The 18,509-nt window shown below is 40.3% G+C and overlaps 1 protein-coding gene across 2 annotated transcripts in view; it reads right to left on the minus strand.

The window, feature by feature from the left end:
* The window catches only part of sh3pxd2b (SH3 and PX domains 2B), a 337,393-nt gene that overhangs the window by 38,627 nt on the left and 280,257 nt on the right, over nucleotides 1-18,509 (minus strand). For both annotated transcript variants that reach the window (XM_043703800.2, XM_043703799.2), the window contains 2 exons: nucleotides 15,950-16,084; nucleotides 4,300-4,413 (listed from right to left, as the gene is read on the minus strand). In XM_043703800.2, the coding sequence (XP_043559735.1) occupies nucleotides 4,300-4,413; nucleotides 15,950-16,084 (249 nt within the window). The remainder of the gene's footprint in view (nucleotides 1-4,299; nucleotides 4,414-15,949; nucleotides 16,085-18,509) is intronic.

The raw sequence follows: 18,509 nt of genomic DNA on the forward strand, positions 1-18,509 counted from the left end.
CACAAGTCATGCCAGAAATGAACATTTATGGAGCTTGGCAAAAATGATGAATAATGAAGCTTGAAGCTATGTAAAATTAGTTTGCACTAAAAGCTCAATACATGGGACCAATAAGTACAACAAAACAGAATTTTACAGTATTCCAATCAAATGTGTTTGTGTTGATTCAGCACAATTTAAAAAAAAATTAACACTTCATGCTGGGGCAAGAGACAGGATAGAAGGAAGGTGCGGTTGAGTACGAGAAACCAAATGGTCAGGATGACTAGTACATTCTAACTACAGGAAATATGAACACCATACAAGTTTTTAATTATATTTCCTCTATCCAGATGTTGTGGTAAATTTCATCAGAGAAATTAATAATTATTGCACTCCAGTCTCCTCCTTTAAACCTTTTGAATTTGTTAAGGAAAGCAATTTTGGAAATACTGTACAGGAAGTAATGTCAGCATTTCACATTTGCCAGAGCACGTAGAGAATTTTGGCAATAATGGAGAAACAGCTCACTGCCATTATAAGATACAACCTTGAATTGAAGTTTTACTTAACTGGCTTAACTCTTAACTTATTTAGTGCAGTTGCTGAATCTGACCTTGTGAACATTTATACTGGTTAGCATTCAGATATTATGTCCTATGAATGATAAAATTTACATTACACCACAAGGGTAATAAATATTCATTAAATGTAAGTGGCACTTATAATATTCATGCTTTCTTGCAAGTGTACAAAATTTTATTTTTGCTTTTCCCTGTGTAAAAGCATCAATCCAAACAATTATGTCTTGACTTTGGCATTACGTCAGTGTGGTTGGAACAAGAGAGGACTATGGCATTAAAGACTGTAAGCATGCAACATTGATAACACCAAACTAGGACAAAACTGTAGACTAAAGGTGGCACAAATAACTTTCAAGTTAAAGATTATTTGCAGGGCGGCGAGCTGGTGAATTTTAATGTACATAAAGTCTAAGTTTTTTTGTATTTTGGAATTACAAATTAGAACCTTTTTTTTCCTGTAAGTGGAACGGGATTTGTTGGGGAGGTGTCCAAAAGAGACAACCGTCATTAGTGTGGTCTGATTGAAGTAAAAAATAATAACACATGCTGAGTTAATAGGCCATAGTAGTTGAGCTTGTATTTCTCAATTTTCGTGAACCTCGCCATCCAAACCTTAAAACATGCTAAGGAGAATGAGGTGGTTGATCCTAGGGAAGGACAATGATGAACAAACCAACAATTGTGGAGTGCCAAAGAGATGTTTCAGTGAACACGTAGGCAAATAAGATAGTGGATGGAGTTGGGAATAAAAGCCTGAAATAGTTTTCTTTTAAATCAAATGTTAATCAGCAGAACGAAAAACACAAAATCAGGATTATGAATAGCAAATTTAGGAAAGGAGCCTGAGAGATAGGGACAAACAGCTGGATCAGGGTGTCATGAACAGTGAAGGCCAACTGATTATTTCAAGCAATGATTTTAAAAATGGTAGATGTGATATTCTGGATGGGTTAGATCTAAAATAGGTGAGGGTATTCTTCATCTGAATTTACAAGCTTGTGAGAGTATTTGTACAGGATAATGCATGGAGCCTGGGTCATTTACACAGATTAGAAAGCCATCAATAGCTTTCTTCTATAAGCAGCTCAAATACATCTTACAGATTGGAAGTATTATGATATTGTTAGGCTTACATTACATAATCGTATTATGGAAAAGCAACATTTCAAATCAAATTGAACAGTTGCAGCTATAGGATAATGGATTAGAGGCTTGATTCAGAGAAGTAAGGGTTCCAATTTTAATAAAGAAATAAAATTATATTAAAAGAGCAAATTCTGCCAAGCATGTTCATGCAAAACATGTAAGCAAGACACATATACAGGAAGCAGCAACAGACACAGATTACAGTAACAGCAAGCTCATCTCCATCCACCTTGGCCCCAGACACTGATGTACAAGTCTCCTAAAGTCCTTCGACGGCCCATATGTCTTGGCAGAGACCAGAATGTCTTAGTAACTGATAGCATGTTGAGATAGGAAGTGATCAGAGTATAAAGTGGTCATTAATGATTCAAAATGTCATTGTGATGAAAGTGTTATTCTTAAAATTATTATGAAGGGTGGTCAAAACTATTTACAATGGATTAACATTAATATAACCATTCTTGCAAGATGAATAGGAAAAACCGGATAAATCATAAATCACATTGTTTTAATCTCTAACGAATCTCTGCTATGGACATATATTAAAAATCTATGTGTATGAAAACATAAAATGACAAACTAAATGGAGACAGGAAGACATCTTAAAATGAAACAATATCCGTTGTTACATCTGTCAAGCATTAAGATACAGAATAGTTTCTTTATTACAAAAAAGGTAATTAAATATTTTGAGTAGAAAATAACCAATTCTCAAGTCTCTGGGAAACCTAATTAAATTAAGGAGCAAAATATCAGGCAATGGAATGTCTGTGTTTTGAAGTAACTATGCTTAATTTCAGTACTTTATCTTGTGAAATGATCTGTAGCTACTAACTGAAAACACTAATAGGAGACTCAAGTTGCAGCATAATGTATTTTGCACAGCATTATCCATAAATGTGAAATAGGAATTCAGAATGGACGTGAAGATAAAGGCAGAATATATATATTTAAAATTAACATTCAAATCTATCTCCGCACAGTAGTCCAATTATTCCCTATCCACTAACCTGAAGATCGTACTTGGACTTCTCATGATCATGCAAACACCAAGAAAGTAAACAAAAACCTATTCAAACAGGAAAGGATGCTGGACACACCTTCCTATTTACGTTGTAGGAACCATTTACAATTGGATGATTCTTAGGTTCAGGTACAACAAGGCCTCTTCTGTTTTGTATTGTTCCTCATCAAGTTGCAGTTTTTCTCTACCCATTGCCAACCAACTCAAGACTCAGTGTTATAATTCATAAAATTATACACCATACCCATATTTATAACTGAGCAGTAACTTGTGATTGACTTGCAAATGTGCTTCAGTCCATCAGTACTTATTTATAAGAAGTTGCACCTAAAATTCTACTCTGAATTTAGCTGCAATCTTTTCCAACAACCAAGAGAGAGAATTAATAGCAATGAAATAAATTAACTTGTCCATGATCTTTCATAACCTCTGGACATCATTGAATATTTCTTCAACCTTTTGAAATTTTGTCACTGTTGTAATGTGGGAAGTACAGCAACTGATTTTTACACAAACAGAAATGAAAGCACTGACAAAACTGTTTTTTTATTCAGTAACATTAGTTGAAGGGGAAATGTTGAGTGGAGTTAGATGCCATGATTGTCTAAGTTACAGGTAACAGTATGGTCATCAACTTAATGTTGATATCATAAAATCCCTATATTGTGGAAGCAGGCCATTTGGCTCATCAAGTCCGCACTGACCCCTCTGAAGAGAATCCCACCCAAATCCACCCCTCCCCTATCCCTGTATTTCTCTTGGGTAATCCACCTAAACTACATACAGTGGGCAATTTAGCATGGTCAATCCACCTAACCAGCACATCTTTGGTCTGTGGGAGGAAACTGGAGCATCTAGAGGAAATCCACGCAGACATGGGGAGAATGTGCAAACTCCACACAGACAATTGGCCAAGGGTGGAACAGGATGCCTGATGAAGGGCTTATGCCCGAAACGTCAATTCTTCTGCTCCTCGGACATTGCCTGACCTACAGTGCTTTCCCAGCAACACACTCTCAACACTAAACAACTCCCACCTGCCTGCTCTGGCCCACATCCCTCCGAACCTTCCCTATTCATGTACTCATCCAAATGTCTTTTAAACATTGTAATTTTGCCCACATCCACCACTTCCTCAGGAAGTTCATTTCCACATGTGAACCACCCTCTGAGTAAAATGTTTGCCCCTCATATCGTTTCAAAATCTCTTTAGATTAAATTCAAACTTGGGTGAAAACAAAATTCTACTTTTATGGCAAACTCAAATTTCCAAGTACTCAAGGAAAACTGTTTAAAATTTACAGAATCCTTTCTTTTAAAAAAAAGATGTTGATTCCAAAACATTTTAGAGCACTCGTATGGAAGACTGCTGCATTTTTGGCACCATCAGTTTTATTGTGTTCAGCAAAACGTATATGCTCATTCACAATGAGTTCATAATATGTGAGCTTTAAAAATAACCAATATATTTATTCGGTTACAAAAATGGCTAAAAAATAAGCCTTTTAAGTTGTAACACAACAAGTATTATCTGACTAAAACTTCTTGTTAGTTTTGGCTGCTTACCTTCCCCTGGCTTGGCACTAACAATTGAAAGGTCATCTTGAGCTTCATCCTGAGCCTCCAGACACGTGGCAGGGACCCAACCCTGCTCATCAGCTGTGCTCACAAACCACCAGCCTGAAAGCACAAAAACGCCATTTCACCAAATACATTTATTTCTTTCGTGTATGCTGAAAGAATTTGATATTTTACTGTTACTGCTGTAAAACCTCTCCAGCAGATGATTTCTTTCATGCCTTGATATCCCAGTGTTACTTTAAGGGTTCATTTTTTGCACTCACCAGCTTCCTGCCACCATGCTTGTTTGTTTAGCTACTTAGAATGATCTAGACCTAAAAAATACTCTCATTGCTGTAATCAATATCTCTCATCCAGGTGTTTGGGAAGTGGTCATTTGAATGGAGGCATTTTAGAGGTGGTTACTTTTCTTCTCCCTCTCCCCCCCCCCGCCCCCAAATCCTGTATAAGTGATGCATCCAAGAAACAGCTGCTCACTGCAAAGGCTAAAATTTGCTGCAAGTAAAAGCATTTGGCTCAAGATGCATGTTTTTGGTGATGAGCAGATTACTGGCCCACTTGATCTATTGGCTTGGAAATTGGATTACATGTGCAAAGGTGTGAAATGTGCGTGGTTTGCGCCAAGTTCCTGTCAATGCAGGCACGTGTGGTATCCTATTACTTAATTACTGAAGCCAGGTTAAATTACATTATGAATAAATGGTCTTTGGGAAATGGTGACCTCTAGGAAGAAGACCGAAAAATACAAAAGTAAAATTGTAAAAAGGGAAAGAAATCTTGATTATCTTATATTATGTTTCACAGATACACATTAAAAATTATATTCTGTAACAGTGAGAGAACCTGGCAGTTAAATTATATTTATTTAATGATTATTATAAACCACAATTCATCAGCACAACTTAATAAGAGTTATAACAGAACAGAGCTATAGCATGAACTAATGAAGATGGAACAGTGCCAACAGTCTAGACTTATTTCCTTACTATCCAGATTGCCTTGAATCCATTCCATGTTGTGTCAGTGGATTTTCACTGTGGACTGACCCATATTATTTCCTTCTGTTTGCAGTGTTATTGCTTTACAGTCTGACTTTTCCATACATCTTTAAATGGCAATGTAGCACCACAGCCTCTCCATAGTCAAATAATATATAATGATAATCATAAATTCAGATAATAGATAACCATTTGATTTTATAACTGAAATAAAGATGAAATTAATGGGCAAGATGCCCATATTTGATCATATTTTGTTACATTGTGTACCAACCATCAAATCTCATGGCAATCTTTAATTTCTTTCTGAGCTGAGAAATAACACATCATTTATATAAGTTCTTCTAAAATGTTTTTTACAAGCACTATAATATTTTATCACAAGTACAAAACAGCTTTCTTTTATAAACAAAAGCTATCACATAAATTTTAATAAAGTAAAAATTGCCAACGATGCAACACACTGCTGACTTCATATTGCAGCTCCCCAAATCATCAGCTGAAAATCTCAGCAAGATAGGAAACTATTAGAGGGCAGTTTGGCTCAAGACACTCTCAGGCACAGGCACTTAATCATAAAAGTAGTCAGATTCTGCTTAACTGCTGAATAAATTATAAATGGACATATGCAAACAATGGAGGAGAAAAGGAACAAGTGAAAACTAATTCAAAAAAATGTCAAGCTGTTAAAGAAGCATAATACATAAATGTTAAAAAGCAAAAACTATTACCTATTCTCAATCCATCAAATTATTTTGTTTTTTTTCAAGCTGACATTGAATAGAAATTAGGGACAGCGAACTGCTTGGCAAAAATTGTTAAGCATTACAGCAACAATTTATGTCTACGTACTTTTTTTAATGTGATAATATTCCAAGGAGTTTCTGGGATGTATCTTCAGACGAAAGTGGTTGCTAATCAAAAGAAGTGTTTGCTTAAAGCCAACTCAAAGAGGTGCTTTTCAAATAGGTCAAAAGAAAGCAAACTGCCAAGAGTTATAAGGAAGGAAATCTAGAGCTGGAGGTAGCTGCTGAGATGGAGAAGAATGAGACCGTGAAATGATCTAAATATGACAAGTGGAAAAAGAGGTCTTAAGCATTCAAATATAATTAAGAATTAGATATTAACATGTCATCTGAATTCTGTGCTGTAATTTTCACATTGATTTAGGGCTGGAGTTAGAGAGAGGACCACGGATTTTTAAAGTTGGTAAATGGGACTCAATTCTAAGCCTATAGAGTCCACTCCCTGAGTCTTTAATTTTTTTCTCAAGGCTATGGAGGCTGAAGAATGGGCTGAACAATCATGTACCCAGTTTAATTTTATGTATAAATCACAAATACCGTCTTATAGCAAACAATTTCTTGATTGCAATTTTGTGTTACTATTAAGCTTTCAGTAAGTTTCAGGAGCTAAGAACCAGGAGAGTATTAGGTTGTGCAGCAAAATTTAGGAAACTAAGAAACAATAATGGCAGGATTTCTGACAGGCCAATTTCCACTTTTGAGGCAGGTAGCCAGAATCAGGAAGTTTCTGACTTGGTGCATGCAATTCAAGAAATTGTGTGATGGCTGACATCATTCTGCTCCAGTAGGAGTTGGGTGGGCGCGTGATTACAAGGAGGATTCTGGCCATTGCCCCCACACAAGTACGGAGTAGCACAGAATCAGCCATCTTGGTTTTCTGAAATTTGTTCCCTGAAGCATTTTCAAAACAATATTAAGCTCTCTATTACTTATCCCTGACACACTATTGCCTCTCTAATGGAACATAATGTACCAATCTACGCAAAATCATACCTTATACTCACCAATCCACTATTTGTCTTCACATGCCAATTAGCCCTGCATCCACAATGGGTGGGACCACATGTTAAATAAAGATTTAAATATCTATTAAAACTTTCACTTTAAAAAAGAAACACTCCCATTCATGAAAGCATACTCAAAACTCTCAAGGCCCCTCAAATTTTTAATCCTTAATGAAACAAACTGATATATGTGTGTGTGTGATGAAAAAACACCTTTAATAAGCATTAATTTAGAATCCCTATACTGTGTGGACCCATCGAATCCACACAGACGCTCCGAAGAGCAGCCCACCCCCCTGTAACTGTGTAATACTGCATTCTCCTTGGCTAATTCACAAAGCCTGCATATCCCTGGGAACTATGGGAAATTTACCATGGCCAATCCACTTCACCTGCACATCTCCGAGTGCTCCGGTTTCCTGTGGAAGGAACTCAGAGCACCCAGAGGAAATCCATGCGGACACAAGAAGAATGTGCAAACTCTACACAGGCAGTCGCCCGAGGCTGGAATTGAAGTCGGACTCTTGCCACTGTAAGGCAGCAGTGCTAACCACTGTGCCGACCATAAAAAATTCCAGGACAGGATCAGAACCTGTTCACAAGAAGAGTCATTGGACTCAAAATGTTAACTCTGCTTTCTTCACAGATGCTGCCCAATTATTATTGCCTTGCTGAGATAATCATAGGTTGTGGAAATCAGCCATTCATTAATCACTGAATGAAAACCCTTGGGGTAATGCTGACAAATGACTAAAAGAACAATTTATTTTAAACTAACATTCATACAGGAAGGCTGTGTGTTTCAAGTTCTTAAAGGGCCAGGATTTAACTAACTTCACAGCTGGAGTTGTTTCAACTCTCCTTGATGTAGGGAGGCTGTTTTAAAAGGTTTGGGAAATTAAAAACTTCACAGCTTGACAGTGCTACATAACTAATCTGCTATTTGTAAGCATTTACCTCTCCTTCATAAGCTCATGGCTCCAACACAGCAGGCTAAGACCCTTGCTACAGTCACAGTGGACTTTGTCCAAGCTCAGCACTGAGTTCAAAAGGCTCAGCTGAGCTCAAGCTTTTTACATGCAAGAGTCACACTCATCTCCTTTCCCCTATCAATGGAAAGTGGGGTCAAATCAGTAAAGGGGCTATGTGTTCCTGATCAGAGTTCCAGTCGGCAATTTTTAAAAGTTTGCAGACTGAATTTATTCTCAATATGCATGGATATAAAGATGTAAGAATTATTCTTGCTAATTATTCTTGAAAGAGAAGACTGAGCAGTACTCTATATTTGAGATTTTCAACTTTGAACTATTGCTGGCAAGGCATGGAGAGTTCTTTACATTCTCGCGACCTTCATCACCATTCCAATGAAGGGCAAACAGTTGGCAACTGCAATAAGCAGCACCTATCTCAATTCTCCTGGCGTCCAGTGCAATCAGCAGATATCTAGTTGTATCTAGTTTTATACATCTGCTGCTTCTGTCAGTCAAGGCCAACCTAAGCAATAGAATCAACTTGGCAGTATTCATTGCCATTGGATAAAGAGATTCCAATATTAATTGGTGCAATTATTAACGGTGTTCCAGGTTCTTTAGGTAGACTTTTTCTAAGACAGTTACTTTTCTTTCTCTCCACTTACATGACCAGAAGAGAGCACTAAAATGGCTTTCTAAATGTGTAAATTTACAGAACTAGAAATAGATTTTTAGACTATATGAAAATATATTTATATTATCTTCTCAAAGAAAGTACTTTTCTTCAGTGAACATTTGATTTCAAAAGGAAAACAATATCAAATTTATTGGGAGTGTTACCAGGAATAAATGTTCATTTCAAACTAATGTAGAAAATAATTACTTTTCTCTCATAGTATCGAACAAGCTTTCTGCATAATGACGTAGGGTTGGAAATTCTGCACTGCCATGTTTGGGTCTTGAGCACTGGGTGCCATTCTTTTGGCCAAAACGGCATCTCAGTTACAGGGACAAAATTGAGGTGTAGACTTGTTCAGGGTCCATTTTGGCAAAGGACAACCAGAAGCATTCAGAAGCCGATGTTAGGCTATTAACTTCAGCAAATAAAAGGCTCAATCTCCTGCTTCTGCTCTTTCCTGTAATTTTTGTTCAAGTCTGAACTAGCCCTTTAGCACAGAAAGAGAAAGTTCAATCCTCACTTTAATCATCACTTCCGCAGTTCCAAAATCTGCAACCATTCCAAACTCTAGTATTCAGGCAACCCTCTCCTCACACAAACTTCTGCTTCAACCTAACATCAGTCCCCTCCAATCCCAAATGGCACTTGAGACCCAGACAAAATATTGCAGACCTCTGCACTATTCTTTCCTGACTTCTCAACAATCTCTATCTGTGCACTCAAGGCCCAGGTACTTCTGCTCGAGTCATAGAGTCCTCCACAGACTGACCCAATCACTTGTCAGAACATCAGTATAAGTCTGTCATGACTCCTACTGCCATACCTTCAAAGTAATAATGAAGTTGAAGGGTCAAACCCGTATTCCTTGGCCTCTCTGTTTGAATGCAGGCTGTTAATCCCCTGATATTGATGCACCCAATAAATAAACTGTGCTGAATTTTTAAATCATGGACATACAAATCTAATTTCACGAAGAATTTTACCCTGCAGTGACTTTAATGTGTATTTACTCCTGAAGTGCAGAAGGAACTCCACTTTGAGATATTCCAGTATAAATTTGGTGGGACTCTGTAGTTTGGTCAGTATTGACTATGCCAGCTCAACAGAAATACTGTAATACTGTTGAAAAAAAATCAAATGTGTAACAGAGCTGAATGTAACCTAATGAAGAACATTTAAATTACCACAAAGTCTATCCACAATGAATGGGTCTTAAGGTTTGTACAATGCAGATAAGGGAGGACATCTCTCTTATTTAGTAAACCCTAAAGCAAACTTTATAATGGATAGCAATGCACCAAGATGATTGGTGCAGGTCTACTGAATTAAAATCATAGTTCTGTGGGAAGATACTTGCAATTACAACATCTTTTCCCTTGGGATGTTGGACATATTTGGGGTAAGCGACCCCTGGACCATTTGAGTATCAGCAGGAAGCCAGCTTAGCAGCAGCACAGAAGGAACACTGAGAGGAGGCATGAGTCCTCATGCTTGCAGGACACAGGGAAGTCCTGAATATGCAAACACACTTGACATTATGGAGTGCACCAGAAAGAAAACACAAGACATTCAATGAACTCCATAAAATCATGAAAAAAAATTAAAAGCCAACTGTGGCCTCTCAAACCAATTTAGGTCATGAAAAAATCATCACATTATACATCTGAACATTAAAAGAGACCTCCACTGAAATAATATGAGATAAATTTAAGTCATTTGATAATCTATTTATTTAATTGTTGAGCTGATGCCTACAAATAATTCAGGGGAATGCAGTACGCACAGCCAAGTTTCTGGTACCGAGAATGGCTCTAATGCAATGAGGGTACGTTGGGTTGCAAGCAATTGATTGTGATAGGTGAATCTCTAGTCAAGGGCACAGACAGATGCTTCTGTGGCCAGCAGCAAAAAATCAGAATGACGTGTTGCCTTCCTGATTCCAGGATCAAGGATATCTCAAAGGAGAGAGCAACCAGCAGGAGGTCAATGTACAAATTGGAACCAATGACACAGCAAGGGAAAAGGATGAGATTCTGAAGGGAGAATATATGAATGTTAGGCAAGAATTTAAAAAGGTCATCGAAGGTAGTAATATCTGGATTACTCCCAGTGCTATGAGCTAGTGAGGGTAGGAATAGGAGGACAGAGTGTGGCTGAGGAGCTAGTGAGACTGGCACTGTTGGTATATACAGCAAGTCAAACAGTCAGGTCAGGCAGGAACAAGGCAGAGAACAAGATAGGACTGATAAATTAAACTGCATTTATTTCAATGTAAGAGGCCTAATATGCAAGGCAGATGAACCCAAGGCATCATTAGGAACATGGGACTGAGATATCATAGCAATTACAGAGATGTGGCTCAGGGATGGACAGGACTGGTAGCATGATATTCCAGGATACAAATGCTATAGGAAGGATAGAAAGGTGGGGGGCAAGAGAAGAGGGGATGTAGTGTTTTTGATAAGGGATAGCATTACGGCTATACTTAGGGAGGATATTCCTTGGAATTCCAGGGAAATTATTTGGGTGGAACTGAGAAATGAGAAAGGATGATCACATTGTTGGGATTGTATTATAGACCCCCTAATAGTCAGTGGGAAATTAAGAAACAAATTTGTAAGGAGATCTGAGTTATCTGTAAGAATAATAGGGTGGTTATGGTAGGGAATTTTAACTTCCAAAACATAGACTGGGACTGCCATTGTGTTAAGAGTTTAGATTGAGAGGAATTTGTTAAGCGTGAAAATTCAGATTCATGACGTGGATGGATTTACTAGAGAAGCTGAAAAACTTGACCTACATTTGGGAAATAAGGCAGGGCAGGTTACTGAGGTGTCAGTGGGGGAGCACTTTGAGGCCAGTGACCAGTGATACAAAAGGATAGACTGGACCTAAAAGTTGATGTTTGAAATTGGAGGAAGGTCAATTTTGACGGTATTAAGCAAGGACTTTCAAAAGTTAATTGGGGGCAGATGTTCGCAGGTAGAGAGATGGCTGGAAAATGGGAAGGCTTCAAAAAAGAGATAATGAGTGTCTAGAAGCAGTATATTCCTGTTAGGGTGAAAGGCAAAGCTGGTAGGTGCAGGGAATGCTCGATGACTGGAGAAATTGAGGTTTTGGTCAAAAAAAGGAAGTGTATGTCACATATAGACAGGAGAGATCGAGTGAATCCTTAGAAGATGATAAAGGCAGTAGGAGTATATTTAACAGGGAAATCAGGAGGGCAAAAAGGGGACATGAGATAGCTTTGACAAATAGGGTTAAGGAGAATCCATAGGGATTTTATAAATATATTAAGGACAAAAGGGTAACCAGGGAGAGAATAGGGCTTCTCAAAGATCAGCAAGGCAGCCTATGTGTGGAACCACGAGGAATGGGAGAAATACTAAATGAGTATTTTGAATCAGTGTTTACTGTTGAGAAGGGCATGGAAGATATAGAATGTGAGGAAATAGATAGTGACATCTTGAAAAATGTCCACATTACAGAGGAGAAGGTGCTGGATGTCTTAAAACACACGAAAGTGGATAATTCCAAGCACCTGATCAGGTGTACCTAGAACTTTGTGGGAAACTAGGGAAGTGATTGGTGGGCCCCTTGCTGAGATATTTGCATCATCGATAGGTCACAGGTGAGGTGCCGGAAGACTGGAGGTTGCTACCGTGGTGCCACTATTTAAGAAAGATGATAAGGAAACGCCAGGGAACTATAGACCAGTGAGCCTGACATTGATGGTGGGCAGGTTGTTGAAGGGAACCCTGAGGGACAGGATTAACATGTACTTGTAAAGGCAAGGACTGATCAGGGATAGCCAACATGGCTTTGTGCATGGGAAATCATGTCTCACTAACTTGATTAAGATTTTTGAAGAAGTAACAAAGAGGATTGATGAGGGCAGTGTGGTGGACGTGATCTATATTGACTTCAGAAAGGCATTTGACAAGGTTCCCCATGGTAGACTGGTCAGTAAGGTTAGATCTCATGGAATGCAGGGTGAACTAGCCATTTGGATACAGAACTAGCTTGAAGATAGAAGACAGAGGGTGGTGGTGGACGGTTGCTTTTCAGATTGGAGGCCTGTGACCAGTGGTGTGCCGCATGGATTGGTGCTGGGTCCACTGCTTTTCGTCATTTATATAAATGACTTGGATGTGAAGATAGGAGGTATAGTTGGTAAGTTTGCAAATGACTCCAAAATTGGAGGTATAGTGGACAAAGATGGTTACCTCAGAGTACAACGGGATTCTGATCAGATGGGCCAATGGGCTGAGTAGTGGCAGATGGAGTTTAATTTAGATAAATGTGAGGGGCTGCACTTTGGAAAAGCAAATCAGTGTACAACTGATTCACATAACGGTAAGGTCCTGGGAAGTGTTGTTGAATAAAGAGACCTTGGAGTAGAGGCTCATAGTTCGTTGAAAGTGGAGTCGCAGGTAGATAGGATAGTTAAGAAGGTGTTTGTATGCTTTCCTTTATTGGATACAGCATTGAGTATAAGAGTTGGGAGGCCATGTTGCGGCGGTACTGGGCATTGGTTAGGCCACTTTTGGAACAGTGTGCACAATTCTGGTCTTCCTCCTATCAGAAGGATGTTGTGAAACTTGAAAGGTTTCAGAAAAGATTTCCAAGGATGTTTCCAGGGTTGGAGGATTTGAGCTACAGGGAGATGCTGAATCTGCTGGGGCTGTTTTACCTGGAACGTTGGAGGCTGAAGGGTGAACTTATTGACATTTATAAAATCATGAGGGGAAAGGATAGGGAATATAGACAAGGTCCTGGGTTTCCCTGGGTTGGGGGAGTTCAGAACAAGAGGGCATAGGTTTAGGGTGAGGGAGGAAAAATTGAAAAGGGACCTATGGGCAACCTTTTCTGCAGAAGGTCGTGCATGTATGAAATGAGTTGCCATAGGAAGTGGTGGAGGCTGGTATGATTACAACATTTAAAAGGTATCTGGATGAGTATATGAATAGGAAGAGTTAAGAGGGATATGGACCAAGTGCAGGCAATTGCGACGAGATTAGGTTAGGATATCTGGTTGGACCAAAGGGTCTGTTTCCATGCTGCACATCTCTCTGACTCTAAGACAAGTACTTAACTATATACGTATCTGTGGTATTTACCATTTGAAACTTATTTGGTTATTATTCGCTTGTGGGACATGGACATACCTGGCTGGCCAGCATTTATTGCCCATACCTAGTTGCCCTAGTGAAGGTAAACTTCCTTCTTGTACCACTGCAGTCCAGCTGTAGGTAATTTCATAATGTCATTAGGAAGGGTGTTTCCATGACAGTGAACGGACAGCAATATACTTCCAAGTCAGGATAGTGAATGGGTTTGAGGGGAACTTACAGGTGGTGGTGTCCTATCCACTGCCCTTGCCCTCCTAAATGGAAGTGCTCATGCATTTGAAAGATTCAGTGCATCTTATAGATAGTAAACACTGCTGTTATTCAGCATCAATAGTGGTGGGAGTGGATGCTTGTGGACATGGCACTAATTAAAGTGGGCTGCTTTGCCTTGGATGGTGTCAAACTTCTTGAGTGTTGTTGGAGCTACAACCAACCAGGCAAGTGGGGAGTATTCCATCACACTCCTGACTTGTACCTTGTGGATGGTGGACAGGCTTTGGTGAGTCAAGAGATGTATTAACTTGCCACTGCACTCCTAGCTTCTGATCTGTTTATGTAGCCACTCTATTTATATAGTGAGTCCAGTTGAGCTTCTGGTCAATAGTAACCCTCAGGATGTTTAGAATTGGCATTTAGTGATGGTAATACCATTCAATGTCAAGGAGCAGTGATTAGTTCATCTCTTATTGGAAACGGTCATGTCCTGATGCTTTTGTGGCATGAATGTTATTTGCCATTTGTCAGCCCAAGCCCAGATATTCTTGTTGCATTTGAACATGGTCTGCTTCAGTAGCTGAGGAGTCATGAATCATTGTGTAATCATCAGCAAACATTCCCAGTTCTGACCTGATGATGGAGGCAAGATCATTAATGAAGCAGCTGAAGGTGGTTAGGCCTAGGACCCTAGCCTGAGGAACTCCTGCAGAGGTGTACTGGAGCCGAGAAGACATACCTCCAACAACCGCAACCATCTTTCTATGTGCCAGGGATGGCTCTAACCAGCAGTGACCTTGCCCCGATTCCCATTGATTCCAATTTTGCTGAGCCTCCTTCATGCCACACTCAGTCAAATGTGGCCTTGATGTCAAGGGCTATCACTCTCACCTCACCTCTGGAATTTAACTGTTTTATCCATGTTTGAACCAAGGCTGGAGCTGAGAACCCAAACTGGGCACACAGAGCAGGTTATTGCTGAGCAGGTGCTGCTTGACAACACTGTTTATGGCAGCTTCCATCATTACTGACGATTAAGAGTAGACTGACAGGACGGTAATTGATGAGATGGATCTGTCTGCTTTTTGTGTACAGGATATAATGTGGCAATTTTCCACATTGTTGGGTATATGGCACTGTTGTAACTGTATTGGAATAGTTTGGCTTGGGAAGGGGCAATTTCTCGAGCACAATTTCTCGAGCACAAGTCTTCACTACGATTGCTGGAATGTTATCAGGGCACATAGCCCTTGCCACACCCAGTGCCTCCAATCATTTTTTGATATTAAATGAATTGAATCGAATTTTCTGAAGACTGGTATCTGGGTAGCAGTGGAGGAGGCCGAGATGGATTATCCACTTGGCACTTCTGGCTGAAGATTGTTGCAAATGCTTGTGCCTTATCTTTTGCATTCTTTACTTGTATCCTTCACCATTAAAACCAATAGTGGTTTAATGATACATATTTTGAACAATAAATACAAAAATCTATAGGACAGTTAGTCAAAGGAGATTTAACTACATCACCCTGCAAAATCATTCAGTCTGACATTTGGCAGTATCAAGAGAATTATTGGTAGTTAAACTTCAACCAAGCAACACCATTACCATTTCAGAAATTCACAGGCCACAAGGAGCACAGATGTGTTATAGTGTACAACTTTTAGCTTTAGAACCACGTAAACACTCAATATTCAGTGCAGAGTGGGAACTGACATGTACTCTTATTACATTTCTATGTTGTTTAGGTTGAGACATTTGAAGAGAAACCATTACATAAGTGTTCCTCTTTAACATTAAGCTAAGTTTGGGTTTTTCTGAAAGTAACTTACCAGATTCATTTTTCTCAATAACTTCTACTACTTGTCCTTGATGCAAGCTGATCTCTGTACTTTCCTGTTTGTCATAATTGGTTACTGCCACATACTGATCCAGGAAAAACTGGTCAGCAGATGTCCCATCTCCACCTGAAATCAAAGAATCAGCCTTAAGGGAATCATTTAAGATATGGTACAGGTCACAATCAAAACGCTTGCAATTTGTTGCATTCTGTGCAAGTAACCCCTATATTCAACTTGCCTAGAAATATATTGCTGAAACCACAAGGTTAGCACTTCAGCAATCAAAAATCTGAAAGTGTTACTTGACTTTAGTGGTTAAACATTGCATTTTGAAATAAGGTACAGTACTGTAAACTTGTTAAAATTCAACATCAATCAGTGAGGCACTTAATATGTTGAACTCCATTTCAAAGAAGTGCACTCATAATTAGTGTTTTAATCATTCTAAAATCTTTGTTGTTGCAAATTGATAGTTGCATTAGTGGGGCAATTTTAATAGCCTCATCTTCAAACTTAGAATCCTACTTCTGTTCTCTAGAAACAATCTCAATCTTAAGGAAACAACCTAAAAGGTTTTATACTGGCTGTGAGCAGCAGAATGATTCCAGCACCTCAACAGAGAGAAGGCACCGCTAATCCAGAAGCTGGTTTCATTGTTTTTACCTAGTTGATTTTAACCCTACTGCGAATCCTCTTGCAAGGATCCTGCCTTGAAGAAGTTTTCCTCCTCTCTCTACAAGAATCTCAGGGAGTCCCTCTACCACTGTAACTCCCAGGTCATTTCCTCTGCCCTGAAGCTCTTCAACCATGTCCTGAAACAAACTCGCTACCACAGCCACATTTGCTTCCTCAGTGCCTGCCTCCGTAACCAACTCAACCCACACGGACTCCGGACCACCTTTAAATCAGCAGAGTTTGGACCCGAACAGGACAAACAGTACAGACTACAGATTCAAAAGCTGAAAATGTGTTGCTGGAAAAGCGCAGCAGGTCAGGCAGCATCCATGGAGCAGGAGAATCGACGTTTCGGGCATAAGCCCTTCTTCAGGAATGAGAAAAGTGTGTCCAGCAGGTTAAGATAAAAGGTAGGGAGGAGGGACTTGGGGGAGGGGCGTTGGAAATGCGATAGGTGGAAGGAGGTCAAGGTGAGGGTGATAGGCCGGAGTGGGATGGGGGCGGAGAAGTCAGGAAGAAGATTGCAGGTTAGGAAGGTGGTGCTGAGTTCGAGGGATTTGACTGAGACAATGTGGGGGGAGGGGAAATGAGGAAACTGGAGAAATCTGAGTTCATCCCTTGTGGTTGGAGGGTTCCTAAGCGGACGATGAGGCGCTCTCCCTCCAACCGTCGTGTTGCTATGGTCTGGCGATGGAGGAGTCCTTGGTGGAGTGGGAGGGGGAGTTGAAGTGTTGAGCCACGGGGTAGTTGGGTTGGTTGGTCTGGGTGTCCCAGAGGTATTCTCTGAAACGTTCTGCAAGTAGGCGGCCTGTCTCCCCAATATAGAGGAGGCCACATTGGATGCAGTGGATGCAATAGATGATGTGTGTGGAGGTTCAGGTGAATTTGTGGCGGATATGGAAGAGATGGGGTTGAGCGCATCATCGACCACGTCTGGGGGGAAATTGCGGTCCTTGAAGAAGGAGGCCATCTGGGTTGTACGGATTTGGAACTGGTCCTCCTGGGAGCAGATGCGGCGGAGACGAAGGAATTGGGAATATGGGATGGCGTTTTTACAGGGGGCAGGGTGGGAGGAGGTGTAGTCTAGGTAGTTGTGGGAGTCGGTCGGTTTATAGTAAATGTCCGTGTTGATTCGGTCGCCCAAGATAGAAATGGAAAGGTCTAGGAAGGGGAGGGAGGAGTCTGAGACGGTCCAGGTGAATTTGAGGTCGGGGTGGAAGGTGTTGGTAAAGTGGATGAACTGTTCAACCTCCTCGTGGGAGCACGAGGCAGCGCCGATACAGTTATCGATGTAGCGGAGGAAAAGGTGGGGGGTGGTGCCAGTGTAGCTGCGGAAGATGGACTGTTCCACATATCCTACAAAGAGGCAGGCATAGTTGGGGCCCATGCGGGTGCCCATGGCTACTCCTTTGGTTTGGAGGAAGTGGGAGGATTGGAAAGAGAAGTTGTTCAGGGTGAGAACCAGTTCAGTCAGTCGAAGGAGGGTGTCAGTGGAAGGGTACTGGTTGGTACGGCGGGAAAGGAAGAAGCGGAGGGCTTTGAGTCCTTCGTGATGGGTGCCCCCTGTAAAAACACTATCCCATATTCCCAATTCCTTTGTCTCCGCAGCATCTGCTCCCAGGAGGACCAGTTCCAAATCCGTACAACCCAGATGGCTTCCTTCTTCAAGGACCGCAATATCCCCCCAGACGTGGTCGACGATGCTCTCCAGCGCATCTCTTCCATTAGTGGTGGCACCACTAATCCAGTAACAGAGAAAGTAGAGTTGAGGCAGATCAACCACGAACATATCGAATGGCAGAGTAGGCAAAATGGGTCAGATAGTCCTCTCCTATTCCTCATTTATTCACTCAGCACCATCTTGCTGAAAATTCAA

The sequence above is a fragment of the Chiloscyllium plagiosum genome, unplaced genomic scaffold (assembly GCF_037043375.1).
Source record: "Chiloscyllium plagiosum isolate Xiang-an unplaced genomic scaffold, Cpla_swu_hap1 HiC_scaffold_16, whole genome shotgun sequence".
In the NCBI taxonomy this organism is placed as follows: domain Eukaryota; kingdom Metazoa; phylum Chordata; class Chondrichthyes; order Orectolobiformes; family Hemiscylliidae; genus Chiloscyllium; species Chiloscyllium plagiosum.